The sequence below is a fragment of the Dendrobates tinctorius genome, unplaced genomic scaffold, assembly GCF_039654945.1.
Source record: "Dendrobates tinctorius isolate UK_male_01 unplaced genomic scaffold, ASM3965494v1 ptg000084l, whole genome shotgun sequence".
Taxonomy (NCBI): domain Eukaryota; kingdom Metazoa; phylum Chordata; class Amphibia; order Anura; family Dendrobatidae; genus Dendrobates; species Dendrobates tinctorius.
The window spans coordinates 24773000-24785579 of NW_027361752.1; the positions used below are offsets into that span (position 1 = coordinate 24773000).

Genomic DNA, 12580 nt, shown 5'->3' on the forward strand with positions numbered 1-12580 from the left:
CGTGTGATACATAATAGCAACATATCGCAGCAGAGCAGACACTCCCAATATTGAGGGTAGTAGTCTCCCTCATGATTGGGAGATAGTACAGAGCCACCATCATGGCCACTTTCTTCCAATACTATTCTCTTCAGGAATAACACTTAGAATTATCAGGTTTATAATAATAAGGCCAGGAGACTCGATGAACTACAACTCCCAGAGTTCCCTGCCAGTCACAAAGCTTCTCCTGACACCTGTGGTATGAGCGCTTGATGCTCCGTTATGTTGCTTCTCCCTCTTTCCTCCTGAGCGAGCAGAAGGGATGCTGGGACTTGTAGTTCAGCAGGACAGGTGCGCAGCCCAGAGGTCACGTGCCAGGTGCTGCCCGGTCCCCTGCCAATCATCTCCCTGTGGTACGGTGGAGGGGGGGCAGGGAGTGTCCGGCCGGAAGTGACGTCACCGTTCACCTGCAGCTGCCTGGGCAGAGCCGGGAGGCAGCGCTGAGAGAGCGGAGGAGACGGCGCTGCACACGGGGCTCCTGCACCTCTCCCCTCACCACGGATCAGCGCCTGCCGGGACCGGACATTACTACCGGGCTCACCTTGTGGACTAGGCGGCGGGATGGCGCTACTTGTGCGGCTGTTTCTCCTCAGCCTGAGCTGCGGTAAGTGCCCGCCGGCTCCATCCTGTGTCTTCAGCAGGCGCCGCTCATAGACTGTTACCTATCCTGAGATCGGCGCAGGTCGGAGCTGTCCGCTGCTGTGCGCCGACCGATAAACCAAGTCCCCAGACGGCAGGTTGTGCGATGAACTTGGCGCAGCCGGCTGCGATTTTTTTCCTCCAGGGCTTTCTGGTTTCAGCTAGAGAACAATAAATCTCCAATTACCTTTACATTAGGGACATTGTGTCTGTCAGGGACACAGATATAGGCAATGTGCCGTAGGGCCATCGTCGGGACTAGGGGGGAAGCGTGCTGTAGGGTCATCGTCGGGACTAGGGGGGAAGCGTGCTGTAGGGTCATCGTCAGGACTAGGGGAAGCGTGCTGTATGGTCATCGTCAGGACTAGGGGAAGCGTGCTGTATGGTCATCGTCAGGACTAGGGGAAGCGTGCTGTAGGGTCATCGTCAGGACTAGGGGAAGTGTGCCGTAGGGTCATCGTCGGGACTAGGGGGGAAGCGTGCTGTAGGGTCATCGTCGGGACTAGGGGGGAAGCGTGCTGTAGGGTCATCGTCAGGACTAGGGGAAGCGTGCTGTATGGTCATCGTCAGGACTAGGGGAAGCGTGCTGTAGGGTCATCGTCAGGACTAGGGGAAGTGTGCCGTAGGGTCATCGTCGGGACTAGGGGGGAAGCGTGCTGTAGGGCCATCGTCGGGACTAGGGGGGAAGCGTGCTGTAGGGTCATCGTCGGGACTAGGGGGGAAGCGTGCTGTAGGGTCATCGTCAGGACTAGGGGAAGCGTGCTGTATGGTCATCGTCAGGACTAGGGGAAGCGTGCTGTAGGGTCATCGTCAGGACTAGGGGAAGCGTGCCGTAGGGTCATCGTCGGGACTAGGGGGGAAGCGTGCCGTAGGGCCATCGTCGGGACTAGGGGGGAAGCGTGCCGTAGGGCCATCGTCGGGACTAGGGGGGAAACGTGCCGTAGGGCCATCGTCTGGACTAGGGGGGAAACGTGCCGTAGGGCCATCGTCTGGACTAGGGGGGAAACGTGCCGTAGGGCCATCGTCTGGACTAGGGGGGAAACGTGCCGTAGGGCCATCGTCTGGACTAGGGGGGAAACGTGCCGTAGGGCCATCGTCTGGACTAGGGGGGAAACGTGCCGTAGGGCCATCGTCTGGACTAGGGGGGAAACGTGCCGTAGGGCCATCGTCTGGACTAGGGGGGAAACGTGCCGTAGGGCCATCGTCTGGACTAGGGGGGAAACGTGCCGTAGGGCCATCGTCGGGACTAGGGGGGAAACGTGCCGTAGGGCCATCGTCGGGACTAGGGGGGAAACGTGCCGTAGGGCCATCGTCGGGACTAGGGGGGAAACGTGCCGTAGGGCCATCGTCGGGACTAGGGGGGAAACGTGCCGTAGGGCCATCGTCGGGACTAGGGGGGAAACGTGCCGTAGGGCCATCGTCGGGACTAGGGGGGAAACGTGCCGTAGGGCCATCGTCGGGACTAGGGGGGAAACGTGCCGTAGGGCCATCGTCGGGACTAGGGGGGAAACGTGCCGTAGGGCCATCGTCGGGACTAGGGGGGAAACGTGCCGTAGGGCCATCGTCGGGACTAGGGGGGAAACGTGCCGTAGGGCCATCGTCGGGACTAGGGGGGAAACGTGCCGTAGGGCCATCGTTAGGAATGGGGTGGAGGCGGGTGGCTGGGGCGCTGGTAATGGGGTTGGAGGTGGGTGGCTGCCGCGCTATAAAAGGGGTATGCTGATATAATGCATCCCTATGACAGTGGCCATGGTGTTATCGCTGCATTATATCCTTTATTATAGTGATCTCTTATATCGCTACACCTGACTGTTATATTCTTTCTTGCGTTGTCTGTGAGATCCTGGATATGGGGCAGGTGATATCCGGAAAAGTTTTGTGATCACCAACAGTATAATACAGTGACTATCTCTATCGGAGGAGGGGGGTGGCGCTTATGTTGCATTACTACATCAATAGGTTAATAATTAGAATTCCAGCTTGTGCTGCCCCCCTGGCAGTCTGCCCTGTGTCTCGCGGGTGCTTGTGATCTGATTATATGGCTGTGGGTGCACAGCTTGGATACATAACCGTGATGACAACCTCTTGAGACGTTGGTGAGGTCGGTCTGCTTTCTGTACCAGCTTAGATAGGCAGGGCTGCCACATAAGCACAACATATTTCCATGTATCTTGTGATATATGTGCCACTTAGATGAGAGCAAAACACCAGGTAGCCGCTCGCCCCTCACTCTCAAATTGAAGTTTTATTTGATCCAGTGGGTTTTATGGGGTGGACACCCCCTTATGTCTATGGCTTCTGGTGACCCTTAGCGGTATGTTGTCTCCTGGCATTGCATCCTACCACTTGTATGTTGCAGCTATTGAACCAAGACCTCTGGAATGACTGACACCATGCTCTTTATTACTTGTGTACAGCAGATTGCAGCACATGTCCCCGCTGTACTAGAGGGGCTTCTGTACTAGAGGGGCTCCGATCCTGCTCTTCTATCTGTTGCTCTGCCCTGTGGTCCTGTTTGTTTTCTTAGCTGAAAGTTACCAGATTCCCCCCTTCTTCCCTCCTCCACTGCTTTCTTCTTCCCATCATGGTCATTGGGGGGTTTTTACATTGGGGGATGGTGACCTGATCCTATTAAACAATAAATAAGAGGGGTCTTAGCAGGAGGTGAGAGGAGGGGGCTGCCTGACAGTCTGCTCTGCTGTCTGCCCCTTCTCATTTCCTTTGATGACACATTCATTAGGTGTCAGAATGTATCTATTATTTACCTATTTGTAGCAACATTGACCCAACTGTAAATAGAGGAGGAAAGAGTGAGAATGTGGCCTGGAAGCGGGGTGTCTGAGCCTTGTGATACCGGTACCAGCGCCGTTACATGCATCCCATTGTACAGGACTGGGCTCCCAACAGGTGGTCCTGGTGTATGAAGAGGCCATTGTGTCCACCTATGGTGTATCATATCTCTATCAATCAACCTATGAAAAAGGACAGAAGGGAACGAAATGGAGTGTGTGAGATGATCCAAATTCATCCATAAGGCATTGTGTGTGTGTCATATAGTGCACTGCTTCTAAAGGAAGGTAATCTTGTAATACCACATGCAATAGAAAAATGTGAGCCACACAGAACAACTGTATGGGCCCATATCATTGCAGAAGAGGGGGACCTCTTATGGATTGGATTATCTCCTGATTGTTTTGCTAAATTTTGCATGATCCCATACATATAGACATATTTATGGAATCCAAGTTTAGGGATTCATGCAGAATTGAGCAAACAATTCTCAGGACCCCGGTCCAATGGCGGCCACCTTGGGTATCATGTGGTCGATGGATCAGAGCCCTGTGAGCCTCCTATCTGCCGGCATCCCCAGCGCCTCTTCTGATTACTAGACCAAGCTTTACGTCACTCGTGCGTTGCGCTGCGTAATGGCATCTGAGTCTAGTAGTCAGACTATCCGCCGTGAGATCAGCGTATCGTAAGAGGTTTGCAGGACCTTGCATTACCAATATGGCTAATGGACCAGGGTCCTGTAAACTATTTTTTTTTTTTTTTTTTGCTCAGCTCTAACTAAATGTCAATGTCTGGCATTTGAAGCGGAAAAAAAAACTTCACAAAAAACTGTGACACCGGTGTATCTTCAGCAGTGGTTGGAAGGTTAAAGGAAAGTGTTATGGCGTTCCATTCAGGACTCCAGGAAAGATGGATCTGTTCAGGGCCGACGTGTCTGCTGCCACCACTTGTGAAACATCTGTAAGACGCTGAACCAACCGTTACCAATGTGACAGATCCCTGGCTGTGTGATCTCTTGCTGCGTATATATGTTTCTATCCACCGCTTGTTGACCCGTGCAGGGTGGATTCTCGCAGCTGGCACAGTGAATTATTTATTCAGCTCAGGCGTTGGCGTTTATCTCCCTTGTACACGTCTAATTATTCCCTGTGCTCATCACTGTTTATCTTGTCCTTTCAGCCTCCATTGTGCGCAGGACAGAATTATTTCAGTTTTTTATCATCCACCTGTTAGTCATGTTATCTGCATCCTGTGCTTCTCCAGCTACACCATAACTCCTAGCATCCTTGACTACATGCTTTCCATCAGCTGAAGTCACGAGATCGAGACCACTGCCCTTAAAATTGTACTCCTACCAGCAGTTCCAGGCATTTTTATCATATCTGCTATATGTCCAGCCGTTATTGGGGCTGTGAAAGTCCCCTCTCCTGTACCCAGGGGTTTGGTAGAGAAAGTCTGGTTGGCTGACTCAATTGTTTCCTCCTGGATGATGAAGCTTCTTCTATAGCTATTAAAGGCATGTTTCCATCACCGAGTTATACTCGGGACCCCCGGAGATGAGATGGCCGCTGCATCCATGTGAGATTTCAATGGTCCATGATTCGGTCCCCTTAAGTAGGTTAGTGGAGTGCCACTTAAAGGGGAAAACCTGTATGACTGTAAATCCACATCTCATTTCCTCCTTGTGCCTGACATGGCTGATGATTATCTTATTTTCCTTTTGGAGATGATTTTCTCCCAGAAGTGTCCCTTTAAGTATAACGGTCTGTCTCCCATGTATGTAGTGTGGAGTCTCCGTACTGCAATCATGGCACCCGGGGGCGTATATCAGGGCATACATTTTGCTTTTCTTCTCTGTTCCTTGTTCCGTGCAGTCAGGTTCCTATTGTTTGCTGCAGGCAGTGGCTGGAGTATACGAGTCATGTACAGCAGGGATATATCCTACAGGTGGCTGTAAACCGGTTTTCTTACACGTTCTTGTACTGGTGTCTTGTTTCTGGGGTAAAGGAGGCCTCCGCTCTAAATGTGGAACATAGATTTGGTGCGTAAAAGGCAAAAAGTAACGCTATGTCCTGCATCGGAGAAGTCTACCATCCTCTGACTCATCGTAACTGCTCAATGAGCGAGACGGTTTTCTCTGAAAATTTGGTGTTTTTCTGAATTGTTTGATTACAAATTTCTCCTCCAGTTTACCAAATCCCACAGCTAAAGGTGAGCAGTATGGCAGCGGTTGGCATGCTGCCCATGGGGTGCCATCTGGTTTTCTCTGCTGTTTAGGTAACAGCAGTTGGGTTTGGGGGAGTAATACTCGTCACACAGGCGCAGCGTCTGATCCCATGTGTTATTTGTGCGCACCGCATGTTTGTATTGTGAAATAGTTTCTGTGGAGGCTGCGCTCCCTCCCTCCGTCATACCAGCGAGCGCCCTTTGTCCTCCTGGAGCTCCGCTTATCTTCCACCGAGTGGGCATCTGTGGATTTTCAGTCTTCAGCTCGGAGTTATGTGCTGACAAACCCCAGCTCACGCTTCTTATCTGTACTCTGCTGATGTTAACCGAAAGACGTACGTGTCGTCTGGAAATTCATATCTGCACGTCCCACTTTGAAGGTACCTGCCAAAAATGTGGACGACGTGTAGGAAACTTCTAGCATCTTCAGATGGAAATGCTGGTCCTTTTTTCCAGCTTTATTATCCCATCCCGCTGCTGAATGCTCAGGATCTCGCTCATTTTATGGCCGAGGACAGTGAAACTATCAGTGAGCAGTCCATACAATGCAAGACCTTACACAATGAGTATCTGTGGAGGCTTTTCTTCTGTGGTGGCTGTGGGCAGTGCATGGCAGCACCCTACAGAGTCCTTTGTCCAGCCGAAGCAGGTGTTAAGACTGACCCTTCCAGTGTTCTGGAGTTTGATTCATAAAGGTTCTTAAAATTTCCTGTCTAAATTCTGTTGTTCGTACAGTTGTGGCCAAAAGTATTGACACCCCTGCAATTCTGTCAGATAATACTCAGATTCTTCCTGAAAATGATTGCAAACACAAATTCTTTGGTAGTATTCTCTTCATTTAATTTGTCTTAAATGAAAAAACACAAAAAGAATTGTCCTAAAGCCAAATTGGATAGAATTCCACACCAAACATAAAAAAGAGGGTGGACAAAAGTAGTGGCACTGTTCGAAAAATCATGTGATGCTTCTCTAATTTGTGTACTTAACAGCACCTGTAACTTACCTGTGGCACCTAACTAAATCACACTTGCAGCCAGGTGACATGGATTAAAGTTGACTCAACCTCTGTCCTGTGTCCTTGCATGTACCACATTGAGCATGGAGAAAAGAAAGTAGACCAAAGAACTGTCTGAGGACTTGAGAAACCAAATTGTGAGGAAGTATGAGCAATCTCAAGGCTACAAGTCCATCTCCAAAGACCTGAATGTTCCTGTGTCTACCGTGCGCAGTGTCATCAAGAAGTTTAAAGCCCATGGCACTGGGGCTAACCTCCCTAGATGTGGACGGAAAAGAAAAATTGACAAGAGATTTCAGCACAAGATTGTGCGGAAGTTGGATAAAGAACCTCGACTAACATCCAAACAAGTTCAAGCTGCCCTGCAGTCCGAGGGTACAACAGTGTCAACCCGTACTATCCGTCGGCGTCTGAATGAAAAGGGACTGTATGGTAGGAGACCCAGAAAGACCCCACTTCTTACCCTGAGACACACAAAAGCCAGGCTGGAGTTTGAATGTTCTCTGGTCAGATGAGACAAAAGTAGAGCTTTTTGGGCAAAGGCATCAACATAGAGTTTACAGGAGAAAAAAGAGGCATTCAAAGAAAAGATCACGGTTCCTACAGTCAAACATGGCGGAGGTTCCCTGATGTTTTGGGGTTGCTTTGCTGCCTCTGGCACTGGACTGCTTGACCGTGTGCATGGCATTATGAAGTCTGAAGACTACCAACAAATTTTGCAGCATAATATAGGGCCCAGTGTGAGAAAGCTGGGTCTCCCTCAGAGGTCATGGGTCTTCCAGCAGGACAATGACCCAAAACACACTTCAAAAAGCACTAGAAAATGGTTTGAGAGAAAGCACTGGAGACTTCTAAGGTGGCCAGCAATTAGTCCAGACCCGAATCCCATAAAACATCTGTGGAGAGATCTAAAAATGGCAGTTTGGAGAAGGCACCCTTCAAATATCAGGGACCTGGAGCAGTTTGCCAAAGAAGAATGGTCTAAAATTCCAGCAGAGCATTGTAAGAAACTCATTGATGGTTACCGGAAGCGGTTGGTCGCAGTTATTTTGGCTAAAGGTTGTGCAACCAAGTATTAGGCTGAGGGTGCCAATACTTTTGTCTGGCCCATTTTTGGAGTTTTGTGTGAAATGATCAATGTTTTGCTTTTTGCGTCATTCTCTTTTGTGTTTTTTTTCATTTAAGACAAATTAAATGAAGATAATAATACCAAAGAATTTGTGATTGCAATCATTTTCAGGAAGAAACTGAGTATTATCTGACAGAATTGCAGGGGTGTCAATACTTTTGGCCACAACTGTAGATGAACACAGTTGACCCTTAGCATTTCCATGATTTTACATAGGGGTGAGTGGAGGCGTCCTCAATAAGAATTCTGTGGCATCTCCTATTATAGAGCTGTATGCTTCACGAGAAGATGGTGCCACAAAGAAACGCCAGCTGCACGAGATAGCGCTTCCTCCCAAATTCCGTATAGTAAGGGGCGCTTGGTCAAATGTGTTTTCAAAGAGTTCAACCCTGACTGCGGCTCATCTCGCAGAGGACAAAGGTTTTTAAGGCTGGCCACATATATTATTCGGTTGTACAATGCTCAGCCAACTCTCCCATAGACGAGCGCTCGATGGTCTGAGCGCTCCTTTGTTCTCAATGAGAAAGCCACAGACTGACACTTCAGCCAACATCTTATCTCATGTAGGGCAAGGAGATTGGCAGTCTGAAATTGGACATTGACATCTCTTCTAACCATCAGGTGGCCTACACATTGGACGATCAATCGAACGTGTAGAAATTGGCGAGTTCAGCCGACATTAGTCTAATTTGTTTAGGAGGATTAAGAGTTCAAATTTGGACTGCTGTACCTTTATCTACCCTGATGTTATGTGTTGGGAAAGAATTGCATGACTCCATTCAGTCCTTCAACTTTGCAGGATTTGGCCATCTTCATTTGAATTGCCTTTGGGCGTTAACCAAACCCCAAGAGTCTGTTTACATGGTCCGACCTCCGATCAGTAAAATTTTACTAGTGCTGATTTACCCAGGCAGACCAAGGTAAAGGGTGATCTTAGACTTCTATTCTCAGCAGTGCTGTCGAGAATGATCATCTTTTATGCTGCATAATAGGTCATTTCGCTCAATGAAAAAGCGTCTTGCTGGAAGGCTTCTGGACAATGTGTTCTTAGGGTTGCAAGAGTTTGTTTGATTTGGCTCATTTGGGCCAATATCTAGCAGTATCCGTAGCCTAGTAGACTGACTTCCAACAGGTTCGGAGCCATGAGTTGGAGATCGCTGGCCTACGGCATTTGCCCTTGGATGAATGAGTGCCTCGGGCTGTCTGGGTGCTATGGATTTTCTTCTCTACATTACCACCAGTGTGGACCTGTTAGTCACAGCATTGTCCTCTGGACTCTTTCATTAGTCATCCGCTGTAAGGAGATGAGCGCTGCTCTGCTGATTTCCTATAGTTTGCTGGAACAGCGCTGATTAGATCCTATCATGTGAGGCGCTTGCTGCAATTTCATGCTCTGCCTCTTGCCGCTTCCCGGCTTGTTACACGATTGCTGGAAATAATTAGATTTACTTCTGGATAAGGATTGATGTGGCCTGTGCGCCCAGACTTATGCATGTGATATTGCACTGACTGATACTCCTCACAAATGTAGTAATATTCTTTGACAAACTGCAGCAAAAAATTACTGCGGGCGAGGCGCAGGACAATGCCGGTAAGGTCTAATAACGGCAATCCGCGGCAAAAACTAAGAAAGGCCCTTCTACACGAGCTGATGATCATCCAAGCGCTAGTCATTGATTAGTAATTCTATTGTGATGAACAAGATCATCATTGGTCAGAGAGATTTGTCACCGACAAGTGAGGGGGGCAGACAATTCTGAATGATCGCTGGTAAGAACCCACTCACAATCATCGTTATGACATTGTAACCAAACACCAATTCCTTATGTCATTGATCAGTGCCAGTTACTAAAAGGAACAGATTACTGCCCGTGTGTTTCCCCCTTGTGCTAGGCTCACATGGCCTTGCTGTGTGTTAGCCATTTAAAGGGATTGTTGCACCCTAGATTAGCCCCTTAACGAGGACCTATCACCAGCGCAGAATGACGGTTAAAACCAATGTCAGGCGCTCGGTGACCAAATATTTACGTGCACCACTTGTTTTCCCGCTATCTTCACCACCACCTCTTTGATGGACGGCTCTGGCTTTAGAGTCACAGGAAGGCAGAGAGAGATTATTTGGCTGCGCCAAGGGTGCGCTGAGCCCCTGTGCTTGGTTTGTACAGTCAATCCTTGCGGACATTCCCCCTAACATGGAAGCCATGTATGTCTCTCAAGCCACCCAGCGTTGAGCCTTATTTCCACCTAGAGAAGTCGCTGCCGGCCTGACATTTCCTCTACAGCAGCGATGTAATATTACATCAATGGCATGAATTACATGGATGCCTCGAGTCCGCTGGAGCAAAAGCTGCTGCAGAGCATTGAGCGAGGCGCGGAGAGGACACAAACCTAATGCATCATTGAAAAGAGAAAACAAGAGCAGAGATCCATGTTTCAGCAGGAAAGCTGTGTTTTCAGCCGGTGACTGTAGGTTGCGTCTGTACAGGAGGTTAGGCGGCACCTGGACTACTGGGGAAATGTTCATCATCGGCTGTGATAGAAGAGGACCCCGCCGGCCTCGGCTTCCTGCACGTGTTCTGGCCAAGACAGATGTTTACTGGACATGTGTGATTTCAACTTTCTGTGTTTTCTGGGCCCTGATTCCTTCTCATTTTCCTAAATTGTCACTAATTATTAGGGAGCACAAGTATCATTGGCTGTAATGTGTGTGCTGCTTATTCCAGAGTATCATTTACTTATGTAATTTCCAATTAAGGCCGGATGTGGCGCCAGCGTCCTTCAATATTCAGCATTCAAATACAAGAAATAATGTGCTAAATGTGCTACAGCCCTCATTCCCCACAAGTTAGAACTGCTTTTGGGGTACGTAGCAGATTAAATAGTCCACATTGTCGTGCTCTGTAACTTGTCATCCAACTTGCATGGACAGTTCCTAGTCTACTGTATTCTGCAGCACTATAGGAGCTGGAACCTCCTTTCTCAGTTTGCATTGTCTGTCACCTTATGACTTGCCTTTCTGTTAAGGTGCTTTCACATTGTGTTTAGTTACACCTTTGTGTCTGAACACTCCTTCAAAACTGGATTCGGACCTATGCGCCAACGGGTTCCTAGACTATAATGGTGCCGGCAGAGCAAACGTGCACGGGCTCTGACGTGCATCATTTTCAGGTGTATACCCCTACTGGAGGCACAGACTCAGACGCAGTCTACTATATCTTGATGTCTGCCTCCAGTAGATGTATATGTATAATATAAACCAATATCAACTCAACTTATGGATGCAAGAAGTGAATTTTAATGAAGGCCAGATTTGTAGTACAAACATCAAAACGTTTCGGTCGCTTTGACCTTCATCAGTTACGGACTATTCGTGCCGCATGTTATTCTGAGCAAAGTATGTCACTTTAAGGGAAGCATTCCCTGAGGCATGACAGCGCGTTATCGCAACATGATGCTGTGGAATGAAACTGATGTTCAGGATAGTTTACCGACTTATATCTGTGCAGGGGAATGTCACACCTGGGTGCGGCATCCTTCGCTCGCCCTTCGCGCGCTCTGTGCCGGGGCCCCGCCCTTTGCGCGTTCCTCAACTAAATCCTTAAACTGCTATGCCATTTTCAGGATGCACCCAGCGTTCTTTGTTACCGATGATTTCTGAAAAAGATGGATCATTTGCTTTTAAAACCTCTTGCTCGTTAATCTTGCCTCGTTAGGGCTCATTCAGATGTCACTCAAAGATCGACTCCATTCCGATTATAGGCTGTGGGGCCGTTCACATGTCCTTGTTTCTTCCAGAACAAGAGGTCCACACCATATTAGAGACCTGTCCCAATTTGAATACCATTGCAGCTCAAACGTACCCGTCTGTGGGTCCCTGAAAAAAAAATCTGATGGCGCATGTGATGTCAAATTTTCATTTTTGTTTGCTAAAAGCTTGAGAACCTCTCGTAGGCAAACGGGAAAACCGATGAAACGTCTGACGATTGGTAAAAACTGACTTTAATGAAAACCTGATTGTTCTGTCCAGCCATATAATTGCTGTCTAGAAAGTCATTTTTGTGTGTATTAATCCTTCATATATTTCATACTGTAAGGTAACAGCACCACCTGCTGGCCGTTTAATGCATAGATTCTAGTTTAATTTGCAATGTATTGTGGGATTGTTCCTGTTCTAAACAAGACTATGATGTGACACTGAGAGGGGAACAGCAGCCTTTATTCCTCCACGTGTCTTAGGAGAAACTACACCATTCGTGTTCTTCATGCTGCTTAAACAGCCTGCTCTAAGCATAGTTGGTAAGCACTATCTAGGTGTTATAATCCTGTGTTTATAACGTTGTTGTATTAAATAGGTAATAATCATCTATGCGTTACCTCACGGTACCTGTGCGTTACCTCACGGTACCTGTGCGTTACCTCACGGTACCTGTGCGTTACCTCACGGTACCTGTGCGTTACCTCACGGTACCTGTGCGTTACCTCACGGTACCTGTGCGTTACCTCACGGTACCTGTGCGTTACCTCACGGTACCTGTGCGTTACCTCACGGTACCTGTGCGTTACCTCACGGTACCTGTGCGTTACCTCACGGTACCTGTGCGTTACCTCACGGTACCTGTGCGTTACCTCACGGTACCTGTGCGTTACCTCACGGTACCTGTGCGTTACCTCACGGTACCTGTGCGTTACCTCACGGTACCTGTGCGTTACCTCACGGTACCTGTGCGTTACCTCACGGT

At 48.5% G+C, this 12580-nt stretch overlaps 1 protein-coding gene across 2 annotated transcripts in view; it reads left to right on the plus strand.

The window, feature by feature from the left end:
- The first annotated feature begins 418 nt into the window (after positions 1-418).
- CXADR (CXADR cell adhesion molecule) overlaps positions 419-12580 on the plus strand; it is a 61814-nt gene continuing 49652 nt past the window's right edge. For both annotated transcript variants that reach the window (XM_073584485.1, XM_073584484.1), the window contains exon 1: positions 419-646. In XM_073584485.1, coding sequence (XP_073440586.1) covers positions 604-646 — 43 coding nt within the window. In that variant the 5' untranslated portion in view covers positions 419-603. The remainder of the gene's footprint in view (positions 647-12580) is intronic.